The sequence below is a fragment of the Hyposmocoma kahamanoa genome, unplaced genomic scaffold (assembly GCF_003589595.1).
Source record: "Hyposmocoma kahamanoa isolate Upper Pololo Valley unplaced genomic scaffold, ASM358959v1 192, whole genome shotgun sequence".
NCBI classification, from domain to species: Eukaryota; Metazoa; Arthropoda; class Insecta; order Lepidoptera; family Cosmopterigidae; genus Hyposmocoma; species Hyposmocoma kahamanoa.
The window spans coordinates 7,647,522-7,672,239 of record NW_020653719.1 but is presented as its reverse complement, the minus strand read 5'-3'; the positions used below and the strand labels follow the sequence as shown (position 1 = coordinate 7,672,239).

Below are 24,718 nucleotides of genomic sequence, written 5' to 3'. Positions count from 1 at the left end.
GAGATGGCAAACTGACGGCTGCTCATGTCACTGTGAAATGTTGCTATGTTTATTGTGTACTGACATATAGTTCAGTTCTTAACCAGCCCACTGAAATAGAAACTGAAGTGGCTGTAGGCTGGCCATAACTGTTGAAAGACGGATATCCGATGGGGGAAATTAATTCCTGAGTGGAGCCTAGGGCTTTGCAAACGCAGTGTTAGGATACTCTCTGGCCAAATGAAGTGACGATCTGCGAAAGGCCGATGGATGCGACAAACTGAGGATTTGTAAGGCGAAATGATGCACTTCCAGCAGTGGATTACGATAGGCTGATAATAATTGATGGTACTCCTATAATTTTTCCGTTATCAAATTCTTGATTTTATTTTAAATTAATACCTTCAAGTGATTAAAAACATAATAATATAATTCACCTTGATGAACTACTGAGTGAGTCAGTAAAGTTGATCCCCTAAGACGATACTATTTTAATTAAATGTTGCAATTAATCATCGAGTTATCTCTTGCCAGCAGCTGGTAGCTGTAAAACTACCTAGCAGAGTGAAGAAGAAACTTTCATAGGTTTTTCACAGGTGGCGCTACGACAAAAAAAGTCGTTGAAACCAATGACAAAGATCTGCAACAAACTTATAGAGAAATTCGTGAGGTCTGCTAACACGTTCCGTAGCTCAGTTTGAAGAGCGATTTCCCCGATTTGGCTAAATGTCGCTGGTCTAAGTTCAGCCGGATCGAAGGATTTTTTCTTTGTGTTTGTTCTATCTTTGTATCAACACTATTTCCATTTCTATCAAAAACTAGCAACACGCACGTCAGTTTACTGTTTTTAATTAAAAATTCACCTACAAGCATCAATATTTGACATGCCATACCACCAACTAGTTAAGGAGTTCCCTGTACTATGAGTACTAAATTAACTCCTGGGCACCACTCACAGTATAATATAGTATCCAGACCCGCTTTGGAAAGTTTGTGTTCCAAATGAGTCCAACCGAATCGACCCCAGGACCATCTAGTTCTCTCTAGATCTTGCGCCCAGCGCTAACCTGCTCGACCACTGTGGGCGTCAGTTATACATTTAAGAATATAGGGCGTCCCAAAGTTTTAAGAAACAGGGGGAAAGTATTTTAAATTTTGTACAAGGGATATTTTACTTCATGTAGAAATAATAAATCGTCCAGTATTTTTATGATGGCTATCGTAAGAATCAATTATAAGCATTAATTCCTTTGAGTAACATAGCATCTCCTAATTAGCCATGAAACACCTGTAGTTATTCCCAATATCAACACTTATATTGTCGGTTTCTGTCATTTAACGTGTCAATTGATGAATATAAAGGTCGGATATGCGTACATTGTAGTATTAACATTAACCAACATTTCCACATCTGAAATTAAAGAAAAAAAAACTTCCCTGATACGTAGCAAATGTAATTTATTATCGAAGAAATACATTGACAAATGTGCTATTTACCGACGTTTTGTAAGCAGTATGGTCAGTAGCAACTTGTTACTCCATGCTAGCAAGCAATACCAAATAACTTCCACGTCGTCCGTGAGATGGCGCTAAAAAGCAGTTTCACTCTCGTATTACCTGGCTAAATTTAGGCAACAAATCGAATTAAATACCGTCGACCTAACGAAGCCATCTTCTCTCGTGGCCGTGTAATATCAACAAAAATATCACCTTCAAATGTATTTTGTAGGTTAAACATGATGTGATTTCGCGGTTTTGTACACAGTTCGCGATAAGCATGAGTGGCATTTGGTATTGATCTGATGGATGTGTGGTGCTAAGTGATTTATTTGTGATATAAAATATGTGAAAGTGTCAGGAATATGCTATTGATTCAATATTACTTGTGATTGAAGTGTTGACAATGGCGGGACATTCAAATTATAATGTTGTAAGTATTTTCATTGAAAATAAGCGGCGGTTTTGGTCAGATGTTGTTGTCATTTATTAAAATCCGAGCTATACTTTTTATTGCCGAACCGGTGCATATTGTTGCAGGAACTATTGGGTGATTCAGGAAAGGATAGGTCATTCAAGGTTACCTATGTATGGGTAACCGGTAATTATAAACTAAAGTTTAGGTTTTAGGTCACATTGGGAAATGACCTTTGGAACGAAGGACTTTCCTTTTATAGCTAGTTTTTTAACTTCCTGGCGAAGATGTCGTACTATCTAGAAACTTCTCTGCTTGATATCGCACAAAAACCGGAATTCTAGAAGTATGATAACTTTTTCAATTTTTACAAAAATTGGTTTTTTTGGCACATTTTTACTCCATAAACAAAGTAGCTTAAGTAGTCTTAACTATTGAAGTTTATTTTATATTAGCTGTAAGTATATTGTATATTGAGCCTTCTGCCATAATGCCTTGTGATTAAGAAAATTCGCAATAATTCAATAATTTCCATAAAATTTTGAATTAAAATAATTAAATCAAATACTATACAGTCCATGGACTATTTTATACTATCATAAGAAATTCTTTTTTTTCCTATTCCCTTTTTGTCATAATTTTATTAGTTTGTCTTTACACCTAATTTCTTAATATTCTATTCCTTACAAGATTACTTTGTTCTAGATTACTCAACATTTTAGGCTTCGAGCCGGAAGAATTGGCCGGTCGTTCTCTATACGACTACCACCATGCCGCTGACAGTGCTATGCTGGCACAACAATTCAAATCTCGTAAGTGCATTATTTCTATAAATTTGCCGCATTTTATTGCACCATTTTTTTGTCGATCGACACTCCTCTATAGGATTTTTGCGGTACTTACATGTAAAATTTTTGGTGTACGGAGTTCAGACAGCGCCATCTATAAAAGGTTTCCGGTACGAAAAGAAACGTCAGTTTTGATACCGTCGTTGTAACATAGATGGCGGAACAAGTATGTGATTGATGATTCTAGACAAATTGGGTTCTGCCATGCGATATGTCAGCCTTTATACGTTACGTAATTTGTAATATCCTCTATATTACGAGTTTATTCAAGGTGACGGAGATCGTTTTCTAAACGAGATTATTTTGATATTCTGCATATAATGAATGATTTAAAAAAGAAATTACAAAATGTCAATGTTTAGTTTTCATACAAGGCGTACAATTACACATTTTACACGACTTACATTACATATTAGGGGTTTGTTCACCTTTTATAATACACAGATTTATCGTTAACAAGTATACTTATTAAAAACGTAATCTGTAAAGCATGTTCATATTGTTGCGTTAGCTACATAGATAACCGTTGTTCACAGCCTTCAAGGTTTTCTATAAATATGATCAACCTACATGGTGCCTACAATGTTATAGTTAATATATTATGTATATGCAATATATACAAGTTTTCATACCTGTTATCACTGCGTACTATTTCAGATCTCTGGCCTTCCGCCAGGTAGCTACACAGCTGCAGAATAACTTTGACAAAAATGCTTTATTTTACAAAACAACACAGAACCCTATGAAACACAATTACTGAATCGCATAATATTTTTACGTATAAAATTCAGAGACTATTACGCGGCGAATCGTATAGAAATAAGAATGGCATGTCATATCATAGTTAAAAAAATTCTTTAGCGTCTTCCAATGTCTTAATTACAAGTTTGAACAAAATAAATGCATTAGGTTTTTCAAATTATAATAGCTGCCTATCTAAGTCTGGAAATAAAATCATATTTAAAAGAAACTAATGACTAATTAGAATGTAACCGGATGATATCTACAACTATCAGATTCTTAGTTTCTTAATTTTGAGCGACATCTAGCCGCCAAAAAGGAAATTTGGTTCCTACTTATGGATATGGTCCACATTTACTTCACGTTATATCATATTTACTGATTCGACCGATTTGTGATAGTCGATAATTTCTTCTTCAAAATGCCCCGCGAGAAATTGGTAAAATTGACAAAAAAGTTCACCATTGTACTTTGTACATTTGGACCCGTATAACTAAATCCGTGACAAATACAGATTATTAAGAACTCACTTGCCTAAATCAACTGTTTTTAATAATAATTACATCTTTTGGTCCATATCGACGATTAGTCGATTACTCATCACTCTGCATTCAAATTTGCTGTTCAAGATCTTTTATTAAATCCTAATCAATCAAAGACAGTGCTTGGTAAGCTGAGCAGGTTTCATCTAAGATGCCGATGCCTATGGTCTATTATATGGGAAAAATGGTGGTGCATATCGCTGATTGACATCTCAGATAGGTCTTGAAGCCAAATTTAGGACTTGTTTAATACAACGCGCCTAAAATAGAAACCTAGCGCTTCAATATTCACTAGTACCGCGTTACAATATATTGACGTTCCAAAAACTTCAGACTTTAGAGCGGTTACACACGGCGACTGTAACAGCATCTCACAATCGCGCTTTCGCATCTCTACACTTGGGATATTTAGGCGATTGCATCGGTATATACATATACATAAATGTACTATTTTTAAACGTTATTTTATTCCGTTTTCTACAAAATTATTATAATAATAACGCACACAATCAACTTAGCCCCGCACTAGGTAAACCCTGGATGGCGGGTGCCATGGACACACACATAGACAACCACAAATTACAGAATCGAACCAAATCATCCCCAGTATAACTAATGTTATGACGGGAAAAAATACTTAATTCGATTCAGAATTTCATTATTTATGTGTGTAAGGAACGAATATACACTCACAGTAACAACCGACAATACTACTTTAAATGGTTCATTGGAAGAAGACTTAAATTTCCATACTAAATAGGATATACGCTACCTATATGATATTTATTTGATGACCGCAGCAAAACACTGTAGGCCAACCTTGACTTTGGTCATGGTCTAGGATTTTTATTTATAAAGCGGTATTTTATTTTGTTACGTATTTAAATAGACGTGATAATTGTCGTTAAGAAGTTATACGTTTCTTTGATGTTTTTAAATCGGGCGTTCTAGTATCTAATTATAAAAGAATACAAGAATGTATAGGGCAAAAAGCCAAGATATCTTGCTAAAAATTATAGATCTCGAATGATCCCAAGAATACCGCAATGAAATAAAGAAATGTTCCATTGGCAAATATTCATAAATTATATATCATCATCAACCGACGAACGAAGACTAAATTTTGAATTAGACGATCGGCCTGTGACTCGAGATAGCTGAGTTCAAAGTGTACAGAACTGTAAAAAATATATATTTTTTTTCTAACAGGCCTCGAAAGTTTGTTTATCAGCTTTCGGTGTGATCGTTATCGTTAAACGTAAATTTGAAAACTGCATAACCCCGTTTTTGGACGATATCCCTTTTTTACTTTTCAAGCGCAATATCGGGCAATCAAAGCTTAAAATACAGTGTTGATTTGCATTCTCGCCATATTTAAGAAATTAATAATGGCAATAATGCTAAATCATCTAAAAATATTTAAAAAATTATTCTGTTCAATATTCTGGTTAATTGTAATTTGTATCTAGTAAAGTTTTGCAAAATTGTCTCGAAGTTGTATACCACGCAAGGACAGTGACCTCACCACCTGCTCACCGAGCGATACGTTACGATAATCTTTCCAGATCGCTTATTTACCTATTTTTTTAATTATGATTATGTACTAGTATTGTTATAATTTACTTTTTATTTACCTTAATTAGAAAAGTTGACTTAAAAAAGTTTTTTGTAACTTAGATTTGGTACTTACCAACTTTAAGTTACATGAAAGTATTGCTTGAAGTACCTAGCTTCAGCTATGCAGAGATTCGCACGTGAGTTTCGTTTCAACATTAGACAACAACTTTGAAAGCAGAAATTTCGACACTCGTATCCTCGGCGTAAACTAAAAACGTTTCACGAATTTTTTATTTTTTCGATTTATTTTTTTACAGATTTGGGTTTAGTTTGACCTCTGTAAATATGGCGAGAATGCAAATCAACACATTGTATAATTTGTAGGCCCCGTTTTTAGTTACAAAGTAAAGGGTACATATAATCAACGATTGTCATAGGATTATTTCTAGTAATTCTGTTTTTTGTGCCTATTCAAAGTTCACATCAATGGCGGTTACGAGGTTTACGTATTTAGCTGACGACGAGTTTAAGACATTATTATTTAATAACCTGAACGATAGATATTTTACAATATTGAAGATTTGTTATAAAATTTACATATCATTTCAAGTGCTCTTCAATTTTTCAAATTAGACAAACTTATTAAATCTGTTATTGATTTTTTTTTAATTTGATATATTTTATTATTGTTATTATGTTTTATTAGCATTAGGTTGCGATTAATTGGAGTGCATGATATACTTCATTCTAGTATTTACAAATCATTGCATGAAAATTACATGAAAACTTGGTTTGCTGTAAGGTGGCTCACGTGATTCAAAATTCATCGTTTAACGTCTTTATAACATGTATATCATAAAGAAACAAATGATTTTGTTTTTATATTACTCGACAGTCAAATTTTTATAACATTGTAACAAATAAAGTTGGAAATACACAATATCGGTTTAATGCTTTCTAGCAGCATTTCTCCTAAACTACGTAAATTAGCCAATGTTTATGTTACCGAGTGTAATAGAAGTCTTGACGACTATAAAAAAGCGTTTTCTGTTTCAAGACTAAGCCTAAATGTTACGCAACGACTCTGCACGAACCATTTTTTGGAATTACACGTAACTGGCCGTTCATTTTCATATTCCGACCGCGTTTACCACGTTTTTTAACCCCTAATTCTTATGGAAAGAACGTCTTACGGCTATTCCATCTTTTGTTCTACATTCCTCGCTTACTTAAGTCAATATCTCCGAAAATATTGCTACAATCAGCAGTGTATGTGAAAGGTTTGTGCGTGTAAAAAAAATATTTTTTTTCGATGCACTGGCTGAGAGCAGTTATGACCGCTTTCTGTATTAAAACCTCTTACTCGGGTAGTTTCTAAATGATTGTCACTTTATAGTCATGACTTTTTGCCGTAAAACTGTCAAGTGCCTTTGTTTCATTTGAACATTATCGTACGTACGTAGTACCAAAATTAAGTAAACGGTCAAACTCATTGTGAATACGCAAACATTGAAAAGGGTGTGTTTCCATCTTCAATGCCCTAAATATAAAAACTTAAGTCAAGGAATGAAAATAATGTCAACCGTGACCATGGGACCTGTAAAGGGCCGGAAACGTCGTCGGTTTGTTTGAAAAAACAAATATAAGCGATTTAAATCCGGAAAAATAGTTTCATTTCCCATGTGTAACAATCGCGAAAACCTAAGAACTCGTGAAGTCAATGAATTCATGGCACGTATTTATGTTTTCAGTTTGAGATCTTAATTGCACCTTAAAGTATTGTTAAGATTAAGGTTGATTTTTATTTAACTTGCAATACAATTTACCCACTGGAACGTGTAGATAAGATTATCTTTGGTGTTCTGGTGGATTGAATGTTCAGAAAACTTTTGACAATGGCTGTACTAGATATTTAAGTGACCGTGACCGAGGAAATCTAGGTGACGGTCGACCTATTAAAAGCAATTCAGATAAACACGGCATACACGAGCCCTTCGACAGGCAGAAATTTTCCCTAATTGATCTTGATTGTTTAGCTTACTACCTTGTACAAAACTGAAATAAGGTCTTAAAAAATTTATTACCTACTCAGCTTATTCAGTTAAGAAAATGCTGAACAACAAAAATATAATTTTGCTATGAAATATTACCCTTTTTAGGGTTCCCTAATTATTCGGACTTGTGAGTGAAATTATGAAAATCCTCAAACATTTTGAACACACTGAACGGGAATAAATATACTGCTCTCTACACGCGAAAGGCTTATTGTTCCCCTAAGTACACTTTTCCTCGTTACAAGGATATGCGTCTTCAAGAAGGCTATAAAATCTGTTATAATGTGAAGTAGCGTCAAATAGCTTGCATCCTTTCGGGAATTACACGTGGTTTTCTGTAAAATACTGCTTACAATTGAGAAATCCTCTGATCACACCAGAATGTTAGGTGTTCCAGGACTTGGCGTGAGAAACTTTAGGTATTTTTTTTTTATAATATCAAGTGACGGGACGAACAAGTCTTGCGCCTGATGGTAAACTACACGCCTGTCCATAACAGTTGCAGTGTCACTCAGAGTTAAAAATCGCAAAGATCTGAGGGGCACTGCCACTGCGCCCGTCATCCTGAGACAGTGGCCAAGTCGCTTGTGCTTGTAATTTCACCAGCACCCTTACTCTTCAAAATCGGAACACACTAATGCACACATTACTGCTTGGCGGCAGAAATAGATAAGATGACAGTAGGTACTACACTGGACGAACTCTTTCACAAGAAATTCTAACAAAAGAGGATACAAAGAGGAATATGTTGAAGATTTTTCATGAGTGTTGTAGCTTCTGCATGATTAAACTGTTCATTCTATGAACGAAGAAGATAATAATTCTAATGTACTACTAATTTACTACTTTGCTACGATCGGATCGTGCTTGACGATTAACATCCGAAACATTCTATTAGAAATATGAAACTATTATTTACATAGTAATTCTCAACTTCTTTGATTTCGTAGCTCTTTCTCCTTTCAAAACACAACATCTCCTCTCCATCTTTATTATTACATCAAGGGTGAAATATTTATAATCACGTGTCTATTGGGCCGGTACACCGGATTTAATAATAAAAATGCATACACCGTCATGACCTCACACAAGGAAATCCCTGTATTTGGGGTGCCACGGACACACACATAGACAACCACAAATTACACCCAAACTCGCGGGAAAAATAAAAGTAGGCCATATAAATATTTCTCTCTATCCAGGTATCGAACTAGGGACCTCTGCATGGCAGATCAGCAAGGTAATCGTTCGACCACTTTCATCATCAGATCAGTACGGCTTTATATAGGTATAATAATAATTTTTTGTTAATTTTTTCTTTTAATAAATATGTATTAACAAGCTTAAGTGGCAAAAATTCCATAGTCTACATAGCTTTGCAGCCTCATCACTCTAGTAGAGAATGACTAACAAAAAACTTTTTATTTTGTGCCAACTTCATAAAATAAACCTATAATCAAAATATCATGTTTCTTAATTTAATAGACAAAGTATATATTAAACAAAATGGCTGTCTCCAGAGACAACCCGTATGATCAGAATACCACACAGTTAAACAGACGTAAATTAATAACGTTACAATGGAAGCGGCATTATGAGTCGAGTAGAAATCTTATTTGTGAAACTTACGCATAATATCTGTCACTCTCGTACGAACATAGGCCTTGTCGTATAATCCCAAGATTGGAGTGGGGAACCTTATTTGAATAAGTTTACGATATTTACGACAGTCGACAAGTCAATTTCGAGTTTGATACGTTATTATTGGGAACTGCTGAACAATTTCATGTTCTGTTAACTGCACCAAATCTATGGAAATTCGATGTCAATACTTTGGTTATTCGCTAAACGATAATCTGTATACTCGAGACAACATAGCATGGTGATTTTGATAGATCGTTTTGGAGTTGTAACGAACACCTGTAAATTAAGTTAACATCACTATAGCATTAGTATGGTATGGTACTAGCTATCACCACGCTGTCATCACTATCACAAGGTCCTATGGTAATGTAAATTAAACATGAGACATTATTTTCTATCACAACAGCCTTTAATAGAGAATCAGTTCTTGTCATATGCCTCTTCCAACTTCATTCAACTTCATAAGACTTACTACCATTGTCACACGCAAAATAGGCGCCTTGACGTCGAGATGCGGACACCAGCCCGTTACACCAAGTACCAAGTAGTACTATCATTGTCTTAACACGCCCTAGACCTCATATTGATCCTCTGGATCTGAACTAATGGGATTCTCTGATCCCTAGTAATGGCCCTCCACACATTCCTACAGCCCTTACTTTTCCACCACTTCATGGCCCTTATACTTTCAGTAGAAATTTTCATTCTAAATCTAGTTACTGCTTAATCATACCCTATCTTCAGGTCATCATGACAATAAATACTGTATCTGAGTTAACAATCAACATTGTTCAAGCTTACTAACTGTAGTTCCAATCAACCAGTGTACTCCCAACAGACTACTGATATCTCACCTTCAGAATTTATGACGCCTGAACTGCCAGGCTAGTTCCCTACGCTTAGGTCATATCATAACAGACTAAACTTATTACTGCTGATATTACGAAACTACATACAAAATCGCGATTTCATTTGCGACACTAGTTGTTAGTAATATTGTCAGCTTACTGAAAAAATAAATTAAGAATTATAGAAATAAGTATTCTAATGAAAGGCCTCTTTGATAAAATATTTGCTAACCAAAGTATTCATCTTAATATACATAAAATTGTCACTAATAATATAACAGCACGATCCTGTTATTTGCGGGACGTCACTAGACTTAAAAAATATAAAGTACAGGGGCCTTACCATGAACTCTTATTACGATTGAGTTTAGAACCTAAAATGAATCGTTATGAGACAGCGCTACATGAAGTGTGCATCACCATCCCGCTTTTTTGTCGTTACGAACCTATATTGAACTGTAATAAAAGTTTATGGTTAGGCCACAGCTCTCTGTGAAAGAGTCATGCCACATTACTTATTTCTGCCGCCAACCAGTAATGTGAGCATATTACCTCGTTTTCCACACGCAAAATAGGCGCCTTGACGTCGAGTTGCGGACACTAGCCCGTTACACCAAGTACCAAGATTACCTCGTTTCGGTTTTGAAGGGTAAGAGTGTTGGTGTAATTACTGGCACATGGGACTTGTCAATTTATGTCTCAGGGTGACGGGCGCAGTGACAAAGCCTCTCCGATTTTTGTGAATTGAATATATCTATGGAATTGATGTTCTGAGTTGCACTGCCACTGCTATGGTTCCAAAAGTAAAAGCCTTAGAACTTAACGATATAGGTGACCGAGACAGTAAATACAAACTAACACAGTTAATGGCAATACAAATACAGATATCAAATTAATTTCGGCTTTATAAATACTATTTAACCCTAATGAACTAGTTCCATGTGTGGAACTTTTGGGTTTCAATTGTTCCATGTGGACCTGAGTACACGGAACTACTGGGAATAAACCTAATGAATACGATGTTCAAGTTCATACAATTAGATATAATTGTTTCCTATTTTGACAATTATAATGTTGTGCATGTCTGCCGAGAAATAAGTCCTTATTCCGGTCCGGACGCTAAAACTTGGGCCTTTTCAAGGCGAGAGTGACTAGACATTATGTAGGTGTGTCGTAGACTTCATCGTCACTTTCCATCAGGTGAGATGGAAGTACTTGGTACTTGGTGTAACGGGCTGGTGTCAAAATCATCCCTATGTTGGCTCGAACATAATAATACGATTTTTATAGGTATTGTGTAACGTTGCCACACGCAACCTAACGAAATTCGTTTAGGCATCGTCTGTTCTTGATTGAGTTTGTAATAATATGTTTAGGTATTCGTGAAGCGTCCTTTGTTAAGTTGCCAATTGCTAAGTGGCGCTCTCTTTATCAAGTATAGGGTCTAGGGAAATGCTTGCCACCGTGCCTATTTCTACCACCAAGCAGTAATGTGAGCATTACTGCGTTCCTCTTTTGAAGGGTATGTATTCGTGAAATTACAGGCACTTGTGACTTGTCAATTTATGTGTCAGGGTGATGAGATCATAGCGATTTCAAGCTTTGAGTAGCATAGCAACTGTTATGGACAGGCGTATGGTACTTATTATCATAAAATAACATTTTTATAAAAAAAACTACGATTTTATTGAAATCGGTTATCGGAAAATGTGCGAAACTGGATTCATCCCCTAGTTTGCCACCCTTAGAAGTGGAATACTTTCTTCAAATTTATGTGGGACCAATACTAAGATACCCTCTTCCCAACAAAAAAAGAATCATCGAAATCGGCTCTCAAATACCGGAGTAATTGCGTGACATACACACAAAAAAGTACAGTCGAATTGAGATCCTCCTCCTTTTTTTAAGTCGGTTAGAATAAGTATGGATTAACTATGGGTTAACCTGCACATTAAGCGTAATAACAGTTAGAATACACACATAGAATACACACAACAATATAAAATAGTAAAGTTTACATAAGATAGAATAAGAATTAGGCATAAAACGCAATTAAATTAACTAATTACATAATAATTACTCAAATTAAAAAATATAATTAATATAAATGCATTTTTTAGATTCTGTGACGAAGCAAATATGGTTGAAAATTAATAAAATTGTAACATTTAAGATTATTAAAATGAAATCTTACAACCGCATTAATAGGAAATTAAAACAAATTAATGAAAAAAATGACAATCGACTAATATTTTATTTTTAAAATTAAACCTAGAATAAAAAGATAACATTTGAAAATGCACTTTATTTCGGATATTATACTAGTATAGTTTTAAGACTTTCGTGGTTATTCACTAAATGATTTGCCAGTCAACCCGTTGCCATGGAGCGTGCAACCGTTCCGAAATATCGGGAAAATAAAAAGAAGTCATACCGTGGTAAGAAACCTGATATTAGTGATAATCATTTATTATACTAGTGTCCCGCTATATATGTCTAATGTGTATATTTCGCAATGTAAATTGTAATCCAAGGAAAGCACTTTTTTATCGTTCCATTTTATGGAAGATCTAGATTAAAATACATATTTTATCTACACCGTCGGCAAACCCTAATAAAGATTTGAAAGCGACAGAAGTTGACAACACAATTGATGCTATCTCACGAATCTTTACGATTTTCAATAAATCGTACTTGTTAGTACCTAAAATGACTCTTTTAGTAACGATTTTTATGCGATTTCAATGCGATAGCCGGTCACGGAATGCCCTAAGTTAGTAGTTTCACTCTATAGAAGAAAGAAATAAAATTTGATTTAGTTTATACGTGGTGACACACTGGGCTCGAATCCAGTTTTTTTTACTGCGCCTGTCACCCTGAGACATAAAGTGCCAAGTCCCACGTGCCTGTGATTTCACCAGCACCCTTACCCTTCAAAACCAGAACGCAGTAATGCTCACATTACGATTTCGCGGCAGAAATAGATAAGGTGGCAGTGCTTCTCTGGACAAACTCCTTAACTGCCTCTGTGGCCGAATGGTTACCAAGCCGGACTGCCACGCAGTGGTCCCGGGTTCAATTCCCGTGCCGAGAAATATTTGTATGGCCTACATTTATTTCTCTCGTGAGTTTGGGTGTAATTTGTGGTTGTCTATATGTGTCTCCATAGCACCCGCGATACAGGGTTTCCCTAGTACGAGGCTATGAGTGTAAGCGCGTTATTGCGCCTTATTTCACAAGAACCTCTACTGCTACGAGTTTCGCAAAATGCACGAAATTTAATTTTTTTAAATTAAATTATTTTGTAATAGTTCAACTGTTTTTCTATTATCTACCATTTTCCTCGCTAAAGTTGTTTTGCGTCTCGTGTCTTGAAACCCTCGCTGCGCCCAGGTTTTTATTTTTGAAGCCTTCGCTTGCTCAGGTTTCAATACAAGCACTCGCATCAAACAATAACTTGCATAACAAATAACAATTATAAAGTCACAAAATCCACTCATTTATCAATTACTTAATTGTATTTATATCGTGGCAATATGACATTACTGCCGCTGACAACAATTTATTCCGACGTAATTCTACAACAAGGCCAGCCAGCGAACCTTTGCCGAAAATATGATGATTTACGTGTAAAATTCAATCTTCGTTATCGCTTGAATGGTAACATCAAATCAGAAGCTATTGCTCCTTGCCCATTTACCCTTACCCAACTTTCTAACCTTTGTTACGACTTACGACGTTTTTTTGACAAAAACAGCCAGCATATACTCCCAAATGTACTTCCGGTAGTCTCTGTATGAAACGATAAAATAAAAGAAAATCGTCACGTCGATAGAGAACGAAGCTTTTATGGACACCATTAATAATATTCAAATTGATACTCAATTTTGTGACTGTCCTTACGCCATGGGAATACAGACTACAGATTCGGCAACTCAAACCTTAACATCAAGCATCAAGGATTATTAAATTCTGTACATATCTCACTTGAACTGGGTACTTTCGGCTTTGTAATTTACTTCCACTGGTATTCAACCGTTCATAGTCTTGGTCACAGTTTATAGCCAACCGTGACCATGGGACCTGTAAAGGGCCCGAAACGTGGGTTTGTTTGTAAAAAAAAAAGAAATACATATGTGCGATTTAGACCCGAAAAAATGTATGTGTAAAGCTAAGAATTCGAAACTCTGAAAATTTTGAGTACTGATAAAAAATAATCTACCTATAGTGCTACCTAAATACATTAGTTACCTTCCACGGATCGCATCTTCCTCTTTCTTCTGCAACCCAATTTGTCACTGGCTAATTGATAGTTGTCGATCCACTTACTGAATTGAAATTGAATGTAAAAAAATCTTACTTAGAATATATTATTATAGGATAAGAATGTGGTATTCCATTAGATCACAGTCTCTGCAACGTTATTGTCACTGGCTAATTCATAGTTGTCGATCCACTTACTGAATTTAAATTGAATATAAAAAATCTTACTTAGGATATATAGAATAAGAATGTGGTATTCCATTACATTACAGTCGCTGCGACAAAATTATTAATTATAAAGGACGGAAACATATGTGAGCTAAAGAACGTCGTCGGCTTGCCGAGCTCTCGGCGTGTTTATTAAATTTTAATTACGTTTTTGGTTTTTGACATTAATAAGCTTGGTTTTGCCTCGTTATTTTGATAATTTGGCGTGTAAAGTAACAACTTTGCTGTTGATTATTTTTTGTCAAACTTGTATACATACTTTGATGCAATAATTGTACACCTCAAACCTGTGGAATTAAGAAAACACGATATGAAAGTTCAAAAAATTATTGAATGAAAGCAATAAATTTATATTCTCGTTTATAAAGCGATAACTGAATGTATGAAAAAAAAATAATGACATTCGCAATAAGATCCGTTTAGAATTTTAACTTTTTATTTTATTAAACTCACCAATTTTTTTGTCACAACAGTATTTGCTTTCAAGTCCGATTAACTACCCAACAAGCAGTTCACTTTGCCCTAATCCAAAAATTAAATGTTTATTTTCAATTCGCCGCCCAAACCGCGCAGAAATGGTTTGTTTAATCTATCTCGTAATTTGCAATCGTTGACGCTTTGTGCCCTTATAGAGAACTGAAAAATAATGAAATTCATACCTTTTGTGAAATTTAATCCCGGTGAATTTATTGTTCACGGAAAGTCACGTATCGCGTCCCTGGCGTGAAAATATTGTTGACAATTTTAGAATGACTTCTGACCCTTTTCTCCCACGCTCCGAATTTGCGCATCGGATGTGAGCAAATACTCAATAAGCAGTTCCTGGTAAATAATATTTTCGTCTATTTTTACATAAAAAGAAATACTTTTCACAACTTCTCACAAACGGTTCTAGTAAGCGTTCCAGAAAATAGAGTACATTCTGGCGAGTTTCGTGTTATTCCCCAGACAATATAACTTGTATATCTTTATGGTTAAAGTGAACAGGCATCTTCTAAGATCATCTTCGAACGTGTATAGTTGGTGAAATATGATTTGCCGATTTCTCATACCACTTCATCTTTAGAATACAATAAGACAAAAAAGTGAGCCGTCTCGGTAACACACGTGCCATCTCTGACCGTATCTACACTTTCCATCCAGTGCCGCGACGTGCATTTTTGTTGGATAAATTTTATCTTAACACAAGGAGCAAATCTTACATTAAAAGCAAAATAAAATATTATATCTCTTGTTGACTGGACACCGTACTAAGCAACTAAACCTATACAGGTTACTGTAATACTACAGCTTACCAAGCCCTTAATCTCTCAGATTAGTCTTAAATAAAGACAAAAATCTGTGGAAACCAACTGGTGAGCAGTGAAAGACATACTGCTATCTATCACCAACCAGCCTGTAAATATTTTTTTTTGGGACTGACCACCTATGGACTATCAACAACTAACCCGATTCATGCTGATGATGGATGAAACATATGATTAAGATGAAGAACTTCACGACATAAATACGTTAAAGTTGTGTTATAAATATTTTCATTAGGGCCAAGCGTCACGCGCTCCGGCGAAGGTCGGCACACTTGGCCCGATATCGATGATGAATATACCACGTGAAAACGCTTACATAAGTCCCTTGTGAACATTTCACGATACTTACACTTACACACGGTAGTCTGTTTTGCGGACATTGAAACCTATGACTATTTATAGTTTGAGTATACATACACAAATATAAGTTTCGTTGTTTGTAGCCGTAAGAAGTACGGCTGTCTTCTTTTTGTTAACAATTACAAAATAAAATAGAAGTACGGCCCAAATAACGCCCTAATTTGGAATTTTACAGTAGTATGATATTTGCATTAGCACCCAAATTATTTAATAAATTGCCGGATGCTGTTAAAGAATTAAATTGTAGACAATTTAACATGAAATTGCATAATTTGTTAGTTACTCAGTGCTATTACAATATTAATGATTTTTTACTCGATAACATAAAATGTAAAATTTAACTATTATAGGTATGCTATATTTTTGACTTCTTATTTTCTGGTTAAACTCCAATTGTTGTATGGTTTACCATATTTTTTTAATTTAACTTTAATGCATGCTAAAGTGAAATAAGCAGTGTGTAATATATTCGTATTCCAAGCTTTGGTGAAATGTACTATCTAATATAATATATTATAATACCTGTAATATAATACCTACATTGTTAACTACATTTTTCAACTAACAAACATCTTGTATTCTTGTATTTTTGTCGTTAAAACTGCTGAAGAAAATTTTTCCGTTTTCAGAGGTTTCTGTTTTTTTTATGATTCCAAGTGACGAGACGAACTAATTGTGCGCCGGATGTTGTGCGACACGCCTGTCTATAGCAGTTGTGGCGCCACTAAAAGCTTTATTTAAATCGCAACTGGTACTGAGCCTGTCACTCTTGGTGCTTGTAATTTCACTTGATATTTGTGTGTTGAATTGAACTTTACTGCTAACATGAGACGGATTACTTGCTTAAATAAGATTCCTACAATGAACGTAAATTGTTTACGCTGGAGTTGGAACTCTAACTCCACTTGAGCTTCAATTTCTCAAACCGTTTAACTTACTTTAACTATACTTAGATCGTGCATTTATCCACCTACACATCTAGAATTGTGTTGTTAGTGTACAATAGAATAAGAGCATCTATTTGTCTGACTTGTGATTTATAGATTAAACTAACCGGTGTTGTTGTTATACTATTTAAAAATAACTTTTTTATTAAAAACACTGACCTCGCAAGTTTGTAGAATTACATTAAAGGAACTATTATTAAAGGAACGTGGGTGAAATCCAATAACCCGGATTCATCCCTTAATTTGCCACCCTACAGGTGGAATATTTTCTTCAAATTCAAATGGGACCAATATTGAGATACCATCTTTCCAACAAAAATATAATCATGGAAATCGGTTCAAAAATGTCGGAGTAATCGCGTAAGATACACAAAAAATACATTCGAATTGAGAATTTTTTTGAAGTCGGTTAACAAAGATTAAAAAACAAAAAATATTTGCACCTTTAACACTTCATTGGAAAAAAATACAAAGCTGTGCTATATGAAAGAGTAGATGGATAAAGATAATAAAAACAAAAGTTAAAAAGTAACATGTGCGCCATACCAACAAAATTTTCAACTTTATTAAAACCAGCTGTCTAAATTATCCAAATTTTCCTCCACTAACTTGGCTCTTCTCCAATCATAAGAAAGAAAAATATGTTGCAAATAAACAAAAAACTCAAATATTACTAAACGTTGAATATTTGCGCAAATGTTCACATGAAACTAAAGTGACAACAGTGGAATTAGTAACACGTAATTTTTGACACATCCGGGGTCATGGACGTATTATTTACACGCAATTGCCATAGTAACAAAAACAAATCAATTATTATTCATGAATGCATTTAGACGTACGACTATATCACGTACCCACAGAGTGATAGATAACGTATATAACTATATAAAGGCTTGTTTGACATGTTTCGTCGCCGGCAAAAATTTTCAAAAACGTTCAAAAAATGAAATTTACTTATGTAACCATTTAGGATTAAATCCAATTTGCACGAGAACAAATGCATTGGACTCCACGTCAGTAGAACCAGGTACTCTTCACTAATGAAACTAAGATTGTGGTCTATGGTAATGATGGAAGGAACAAGGTCTACCGAAGACAAGGAGAGCGTTTTGTGCAGTGTTATATTGAAGAGAAAGTGACCTGTGGCGGGGGTTCATGGACAGTCTGGGGAGGAATGTCCAACGAAGGCAAAACTGCGCTAGAGGTTGTGACGGGGCCGCGGCTGCCACCATTAAATGCCGACAGATACATTCGCCAGTGCCTCGAAATTCAAGTAATGCCATATGCTGGCTTTGTAGGCCGAAATTTTATCTCATGCATGCCAACGAAAGAGCGCATACTGCAAGAGTCGTCACGGAATACCTCCATGACGTCGGTATTACCACCATGCAATGGCCAGCTCGAAGCCCGGATATGAACCCAATAGAACATTTATGGACGAACTAAAGAGGCGTGTTCGAGCTCACTACCCAGCCCCTCAAACCTTACCGGAGTTGAAAGTTGCCATTGAGGAAGAATGGGAGAACATTCCACAGCACTTCATATTGACGTTAATTAATTCTATGCCAAATCGCATGGCGGCCGTTGTCAACGCTCTTGGAACAAAACTTTTCAACGATAAGCCACTGTTTTCTTTAAAATTTCTTTACTAGAGTTTCATTTGACAAAGGTGAATTCAACACTTGTGACACTTAGGGTCGTATTCTAGAACTCTACTCAATGCTCAAGTCAGGATTTGAGTATGGTTTAAAGCACTCGAAATCATACTCGAGTCCCTGCCATTAGGGTCGTATTTCCAGTGCTTGTGTTTCCAGTGCAAACCTGACTTGAGCATTGAGTAGAGTTCTAGAATACGACCCTTAAACTCGTTTTTCCCTGGTTTCACAAAATCAAATTTTCAACAAGGATGACGTTTAGTAAACCAGCTTCAAAATTGTATTAATAGTTTTGGATCAATCAATATATTTTTTAAGCTTAGGGCATTTAATACTAAAAATGCAAGGTGACTCGAAATAATGTGTCCGGGAGTGTATTATGTTTAGGTCGCGCCGCCGGTCAACATACGGCACAGTATACGTAATGTTCGATCGATGTTTACATAAAACTTTCATTTCTTTAATCTTTAGTCTTTAATTTTAGGTTGTCATTTCACATTAACCTTTTTTTTACTTACTTTGCAACTTTTGACTTGAATTTGAATTTAGTTTTTTTTTTAATTCGAAATATACTTCTTTCCTCTAAATGTAGAAAAGTAGGTATACAATCAAAAATCCTTAATATCAAGGGGCACCAGAAGTTTGTTAGGACCGCGCCAGTCATGTTACATGGCTAAATACTTAGCGTTTGCCACAGGTATGTCGTGTCGGTCCTTTTTACCCACCATGGCGATGAACTTTTTTTCATAATACCAAGTGACGCAACGAACGCGTGGTGGTAAGAGACACACGCCTATCCATAACAGTTGCAGTGCCACTCTGCGCTTTAAATCATAAAGATCTGAGGGGCACTGCCACTGCGCCCGTCACCCAGAGACATAAGTTGACAAGGTCCAAGTGCCTGTAATTCCACTAGCAATTTCATGAACGTGTTAAATTCAACGTGTAAGGTGTACTTTTTAATTATTTCATAACATTGAATATACTTAACCGTCCCAAGGCAATAGCGTGCTAAGAATGTTACTGTTGTGGAATTTTTAATGTAATAATATTACGATCAAAAGTAGGTCAGTGACTGCAAAACAATTATGTACAGGTTAATGTAACATTGGCCAATATTTATATATTACTTTATCAAACATTTTATGATATACCAGTAAATTACATTCCGCACTATTATTACAATAATAAAGTGTTTATTTTTATTGTTAGCGTTATCTTTAATAGCAACACGCAAGTGGCTATCATGAATATTTTGTTGATTACACTAAACATAACCGCGGTCAACTATAATGAAAAGGAAAAGGAGCTTTAGTAACAGTAAAGCTTCTTGTGAAAGAGTTCATCCGGTAGGGCGAGCTTGACAGTGCGCAACTATCGCGAGAGCGACATACTGCTATTCTCGCATAGAGAATAACATTATCTCACGCGCTTACGTCGCTCTCGCGCAAGACGCCCTGTCGTGCTAGCCCTACAGGCAAGTACTGACACTTTATCTTGACGGCCACAGTGGTCGAGTGGCTTGCACACAGGTTTTTATGATGTCGTCATCTCTGAGGTTCCGGCTTCGATCCCCAGCCGGGTCAATGTAGAAAACTAATTGTTCTATATTGTCTCGAGTCTGGGTGTTTGTGGTACCGCCGTTGTTTCCGATTTCCATAACACAAGTGCTTTAGTTACTTACTTTGGGATCAGAGCAGCGTATGTGATGTTGTCATATATTTAATATTATATTATTTATTATCTTTCTACCGCCAAGCAGTTATGTGAGCGTTACTACGTTCCGGTTTGGAAGGGTACGGGTGCTGGTGAAATCACAGACACATGGGTTTTGTCAGTGCTCGTCAGATCTTTGCGATTTAAAGCTCTTAGTGCCATTGCGAATTCTATGGGCAAGCATGTCGCTTGCCCATGGATTTCGTCGCCACTAAGCATACGATTAGTTCGTTCCGTTACTTGGTATCACAAAAAAAGCAAGTAATTCAACGTTATTGAAATATTTTTGCACATATTATCACCGCGGTGCCTGCCAACTATCTACTCACGTGGATCATAATACCAACTAACCGAATTAAGTTTATTGCTCTTCGTTATCGTTGTAATTGCAACGTGTAATTGTTTTTTCCTATCGCACTGACCTATCCAAGATGACGACCACAGATTATCCAATTATGTCCATGTATTCTGTTACATGTATAACATTGACCTACCAACAAATGAATGTCTATCTTTATTATGTTGAATATACATTTTTTTAACATTCTCACCGAAAAATCATTAATTGATTTTGTGTCTATTTTCTTAGGTTTTTCGCGGTTACACAATGGAAATGAAACAATTTTTTTTTTGTCTAAATCGTGTAGGTATATTTGTTTTTTTTTCCAAACATACCAACATTTCGGGCCCTTTACCAGGTCCCGTAGTCACAGCTGACTGTTACAGTTATATTTTAAAAACAGTAACAATGTTGGATACCTGGCATAATAACCTAATTATATTATAAATGTCATTTATACTTAGTAGATTTGTATTTAATACCTGGTATTATTTACTGGTACTGTTTCGAAGCGTTGTTTATGTTTCATTTTAAATTTAAAGTAATTGTTCTTATATGTATTTAATAGTGATTAAATAAACAGGTATAGAAGTGGTACATTTTCAGGACACTACGAAACAACTGAGTAGAAAGGAGTGCGTTTAATTGATTATGTCTTTACCATGATCAACGATCAAACGATCTTTTTCAAACCAATTAAAGTACCATTGTGAATTATTATTATTTATTGCTGAGGATTCTTAAATTTCCCAAAACTACGAAAAAGAAGAAGTCATTTACAGTATCATACACGGTAAAAACAGATTACTTAGAAAAAGACAAAATTCTTTTTATGAAGACATATTTATTAAATCCAACAAAACGATCCTCTCCCTATAGACGCTAGAGAATAATTACTTGATAATAGTAAAAAACGTCTCAAAAATGTAATTTAGTTACAAGACAGAAATATTTAATCCAAGAGCAAATTAATTTACTTCAAGTCACATAGCCACTCTAGATTCAACAAAATATTTATTTGTTATTAGAAATGTCCGATTTTGGTTAGAAAAAAAAATGAATGAAAAATTGAGAGGTACGTAATTATTTGACTGATGATTTATGTTTTCTAATATCAAAAAGGGTAAATTTACAAGGGCTATGGACCCAACAGTATGTCTCACTAGCATGAAAGCACACAGTTCAGTGCCAAACCTTAAAGTAGGAGAAATAGGACGGAATCTTCTCAAATACTTGAGGACCATTCAGTTCCGTATAAATGTTACAGCGGCAGAAAGCACTAACAATTCCAAATATATGAGATGACTTTATACTATTGAAGTTAACAAAATGATAGCGCGTTTCAGAGTACAACTAATGTCATTTAGCAGTGGCGTGATGGAACTAATTGCGTGTTAAAGTTGTGCTTGTTACAAGTGTAGTTTGATTTCATGCTGTAACCAAATATCTTAAATTATGACTATAAATAACACCCTAACAAACTAGAGAAACTACGTATTGTTTCTTTGGATAAATGACTGTTTATGATTTTTATGATTACAAGCACAAATAAAAGTAATCGTTACCGCGTGCGCCTTCGGCGACATGTCACGACAACATTGACTATGAAAACGCTACGAAATGTTGCTTTAAGAATATACTCTAGAATTTAGAATATTAATCTGAATAGAAAACTACTTCTTTTTTTTTGTTTAAGAATATATTTTCTTAAAATACACCCAAGACATTTTGAATTCATTTAAGATTATTTAAATTTGATGTAAGAGTTAAAAATTTCTTGATGTAAGTAATGTTCAATTAATTGATTAGAAATGAAATAAAATCTTGAAGTGAACGTATTTGTCTCAAAGTTAAAATAAAGTTAAGAGTAAAATTTTATTAGAAAAAGATAAGCAGTATTTTTGTAATGACAATATTATATTACTTTTAAAATATTTTTTCAGTATTACCAAATATTTTGAGAAATTGCTCTTTCTTATTAGTAGAAATCCTTTTTTTCTGTGTATATATTACTCATCGAGCTTTTGAAACCGGTTCACGGTTTTGTAGAACGTTGTCTCTCTCTCTCATACCTGTCTGACGTTTTGACGGTAATTTGTCAGTCGTTGATCAACTTGCGACGGAAACGGCGCTCTACAAATCCGATTATGGCCATTTTTTTACAATTACCAGCATTCTGTGAGTTAAATAACAGCAAGGAGAACATCTAAGAAAGCTCTCGTTTTTTTTCCAACTACTGTTCAAGTCGTAAGCACTTAGTGTTTTATTTGCACTACACGTTTCTGCGTGTTTTTTGTTAGAATAATTGTTGTTTCTTTTTTCTCAACTTCTGAGAAAAATACTGTAAGCGAGTTTTGGCAGCATTCTGGTGATAAGATGTCAGGATTTATGACTTTTCACTTATTAATGCAAGTATGCATTACACCAAAATACAGACGCAAAGTAATTTAAATTCGATTCAATTTACAACTTGAATTAAACAGTGTAAATAAATTAATAAATCGTTGCCAAGCCCACGCTTTTGCAAAAGTGCTGAGAAAGACGAGGTCTATTGTATGAAATTTGTCAAAGACAAATTGAGCTACATGAACCAAACTCTACAAATGATTGCAAAGACTTGGCAAGCGAGGTATCCCAAACGCTTCAAAATTAAGCCACTTCATCACGTTGAGACTAGGCCAAAATGACATAAAATGGATACGTTTATTTTCGAAAATTTATTCTTAAAGATTTACTAAAAGATACAATATCAGTTTTGAAGTAGCCTGCCTTTAAAAGTCGCCAGCAAGGAAAAAAAATACTAAATACATTGAAATCTCTTCACATTAATACGAAACTATGATCAGATTCATCTTTTCACAGGACTTGAAGGGACAAAAATGGCTTATGAAATTTATTATTTGTATTATTTTGTATTATTTGTAATGTATCTTGAAAGTAAAATTTTTATCATGATCGCAAAACTTTTATTAGCATTTACAAATTGGACCGACGTCCATAATATCTTTGGGTCAATATTATATTTAAATCGGTCCCCGTGCTCAACACTGGAATTGAGGATGCTATTTAAACGGAACACTTGACTTGAAACGAAGGTTCCGCACGCAAGAATATCCATGACAGTATAAGAAAACTAGTAGTAGTAACTGACCCTTTTAATGTTATCCTAAAAGTCCCTGGAACCAGCTTCATTTGAATAATCCCAAGGGGCAGGAATGTGGATAATGCGACATTGGTACGACCAAGCACGTAGAGTATTAGGGGATCTATGCTCAAATAATAGAAAGCAAGAAAAAAAAGCCTATTTACCGGTTTACAAAGGAATGCATGCTTTGGACACACAGTTGGGAATGTGGTAGGGTAGTTGATTCAAATCGCTTTATGACTCGGAGAAATTTAGCTAAAGCGACAGTAGCCAATTTAAGGCGACGGAATCGGAAGCCTGAATGTAAATTTTATTAAATTTCCTTTCGTTAATATTTAGAAAATATTTGCAAATTACGTTGGATTCTGTAAAAACACTCGGAAAAAATATCGTAAATATAAAATTTTTATAGCTTCCACTTTTCATGGAAACTTGGCTCTTATCTGATCCTATAAACTTGAGATATTTGCGTATTTTTGAGCAATATACTATATTGCTAAACTTTACACTTTCATATAATGCAATGTAATCAACGACCAAAACAAACAAACCTTTGTACAATTACAGACAACCACACCCAAACTCGTGGGTGTTCATCCATTCATTTGCATTGTGTTCATAACCATAAC

General features: G+C 35.0%; 1 protein-coding gene across 4 annotated transcripts in view; it reads left to right on the top strand.

Annotated features, from left to right (window-relative positions):
• Positions 1–24,718, top strand: part of LOC113226628 (hypoxia-inducible factor 1-alpha) — a 128,210-nt gene that overhangs the window by 48,896 nt on the left and 54,596 nt on the right. For all 4 annotated transcript variants that reach the window (XM_026459336.1, XM_026459335.1, XM_026459333.1 and 1 more), the window contains exon 6: positions 2,597–2,703. In XM_026459336.1, coding sequence (XP_026315121.1) covers positions 2,597–2,703 — 107 coding nt within the window. The remainder of the gene's footprint in view (positions 1–2,596; positions 2,704–24,718) is intronic.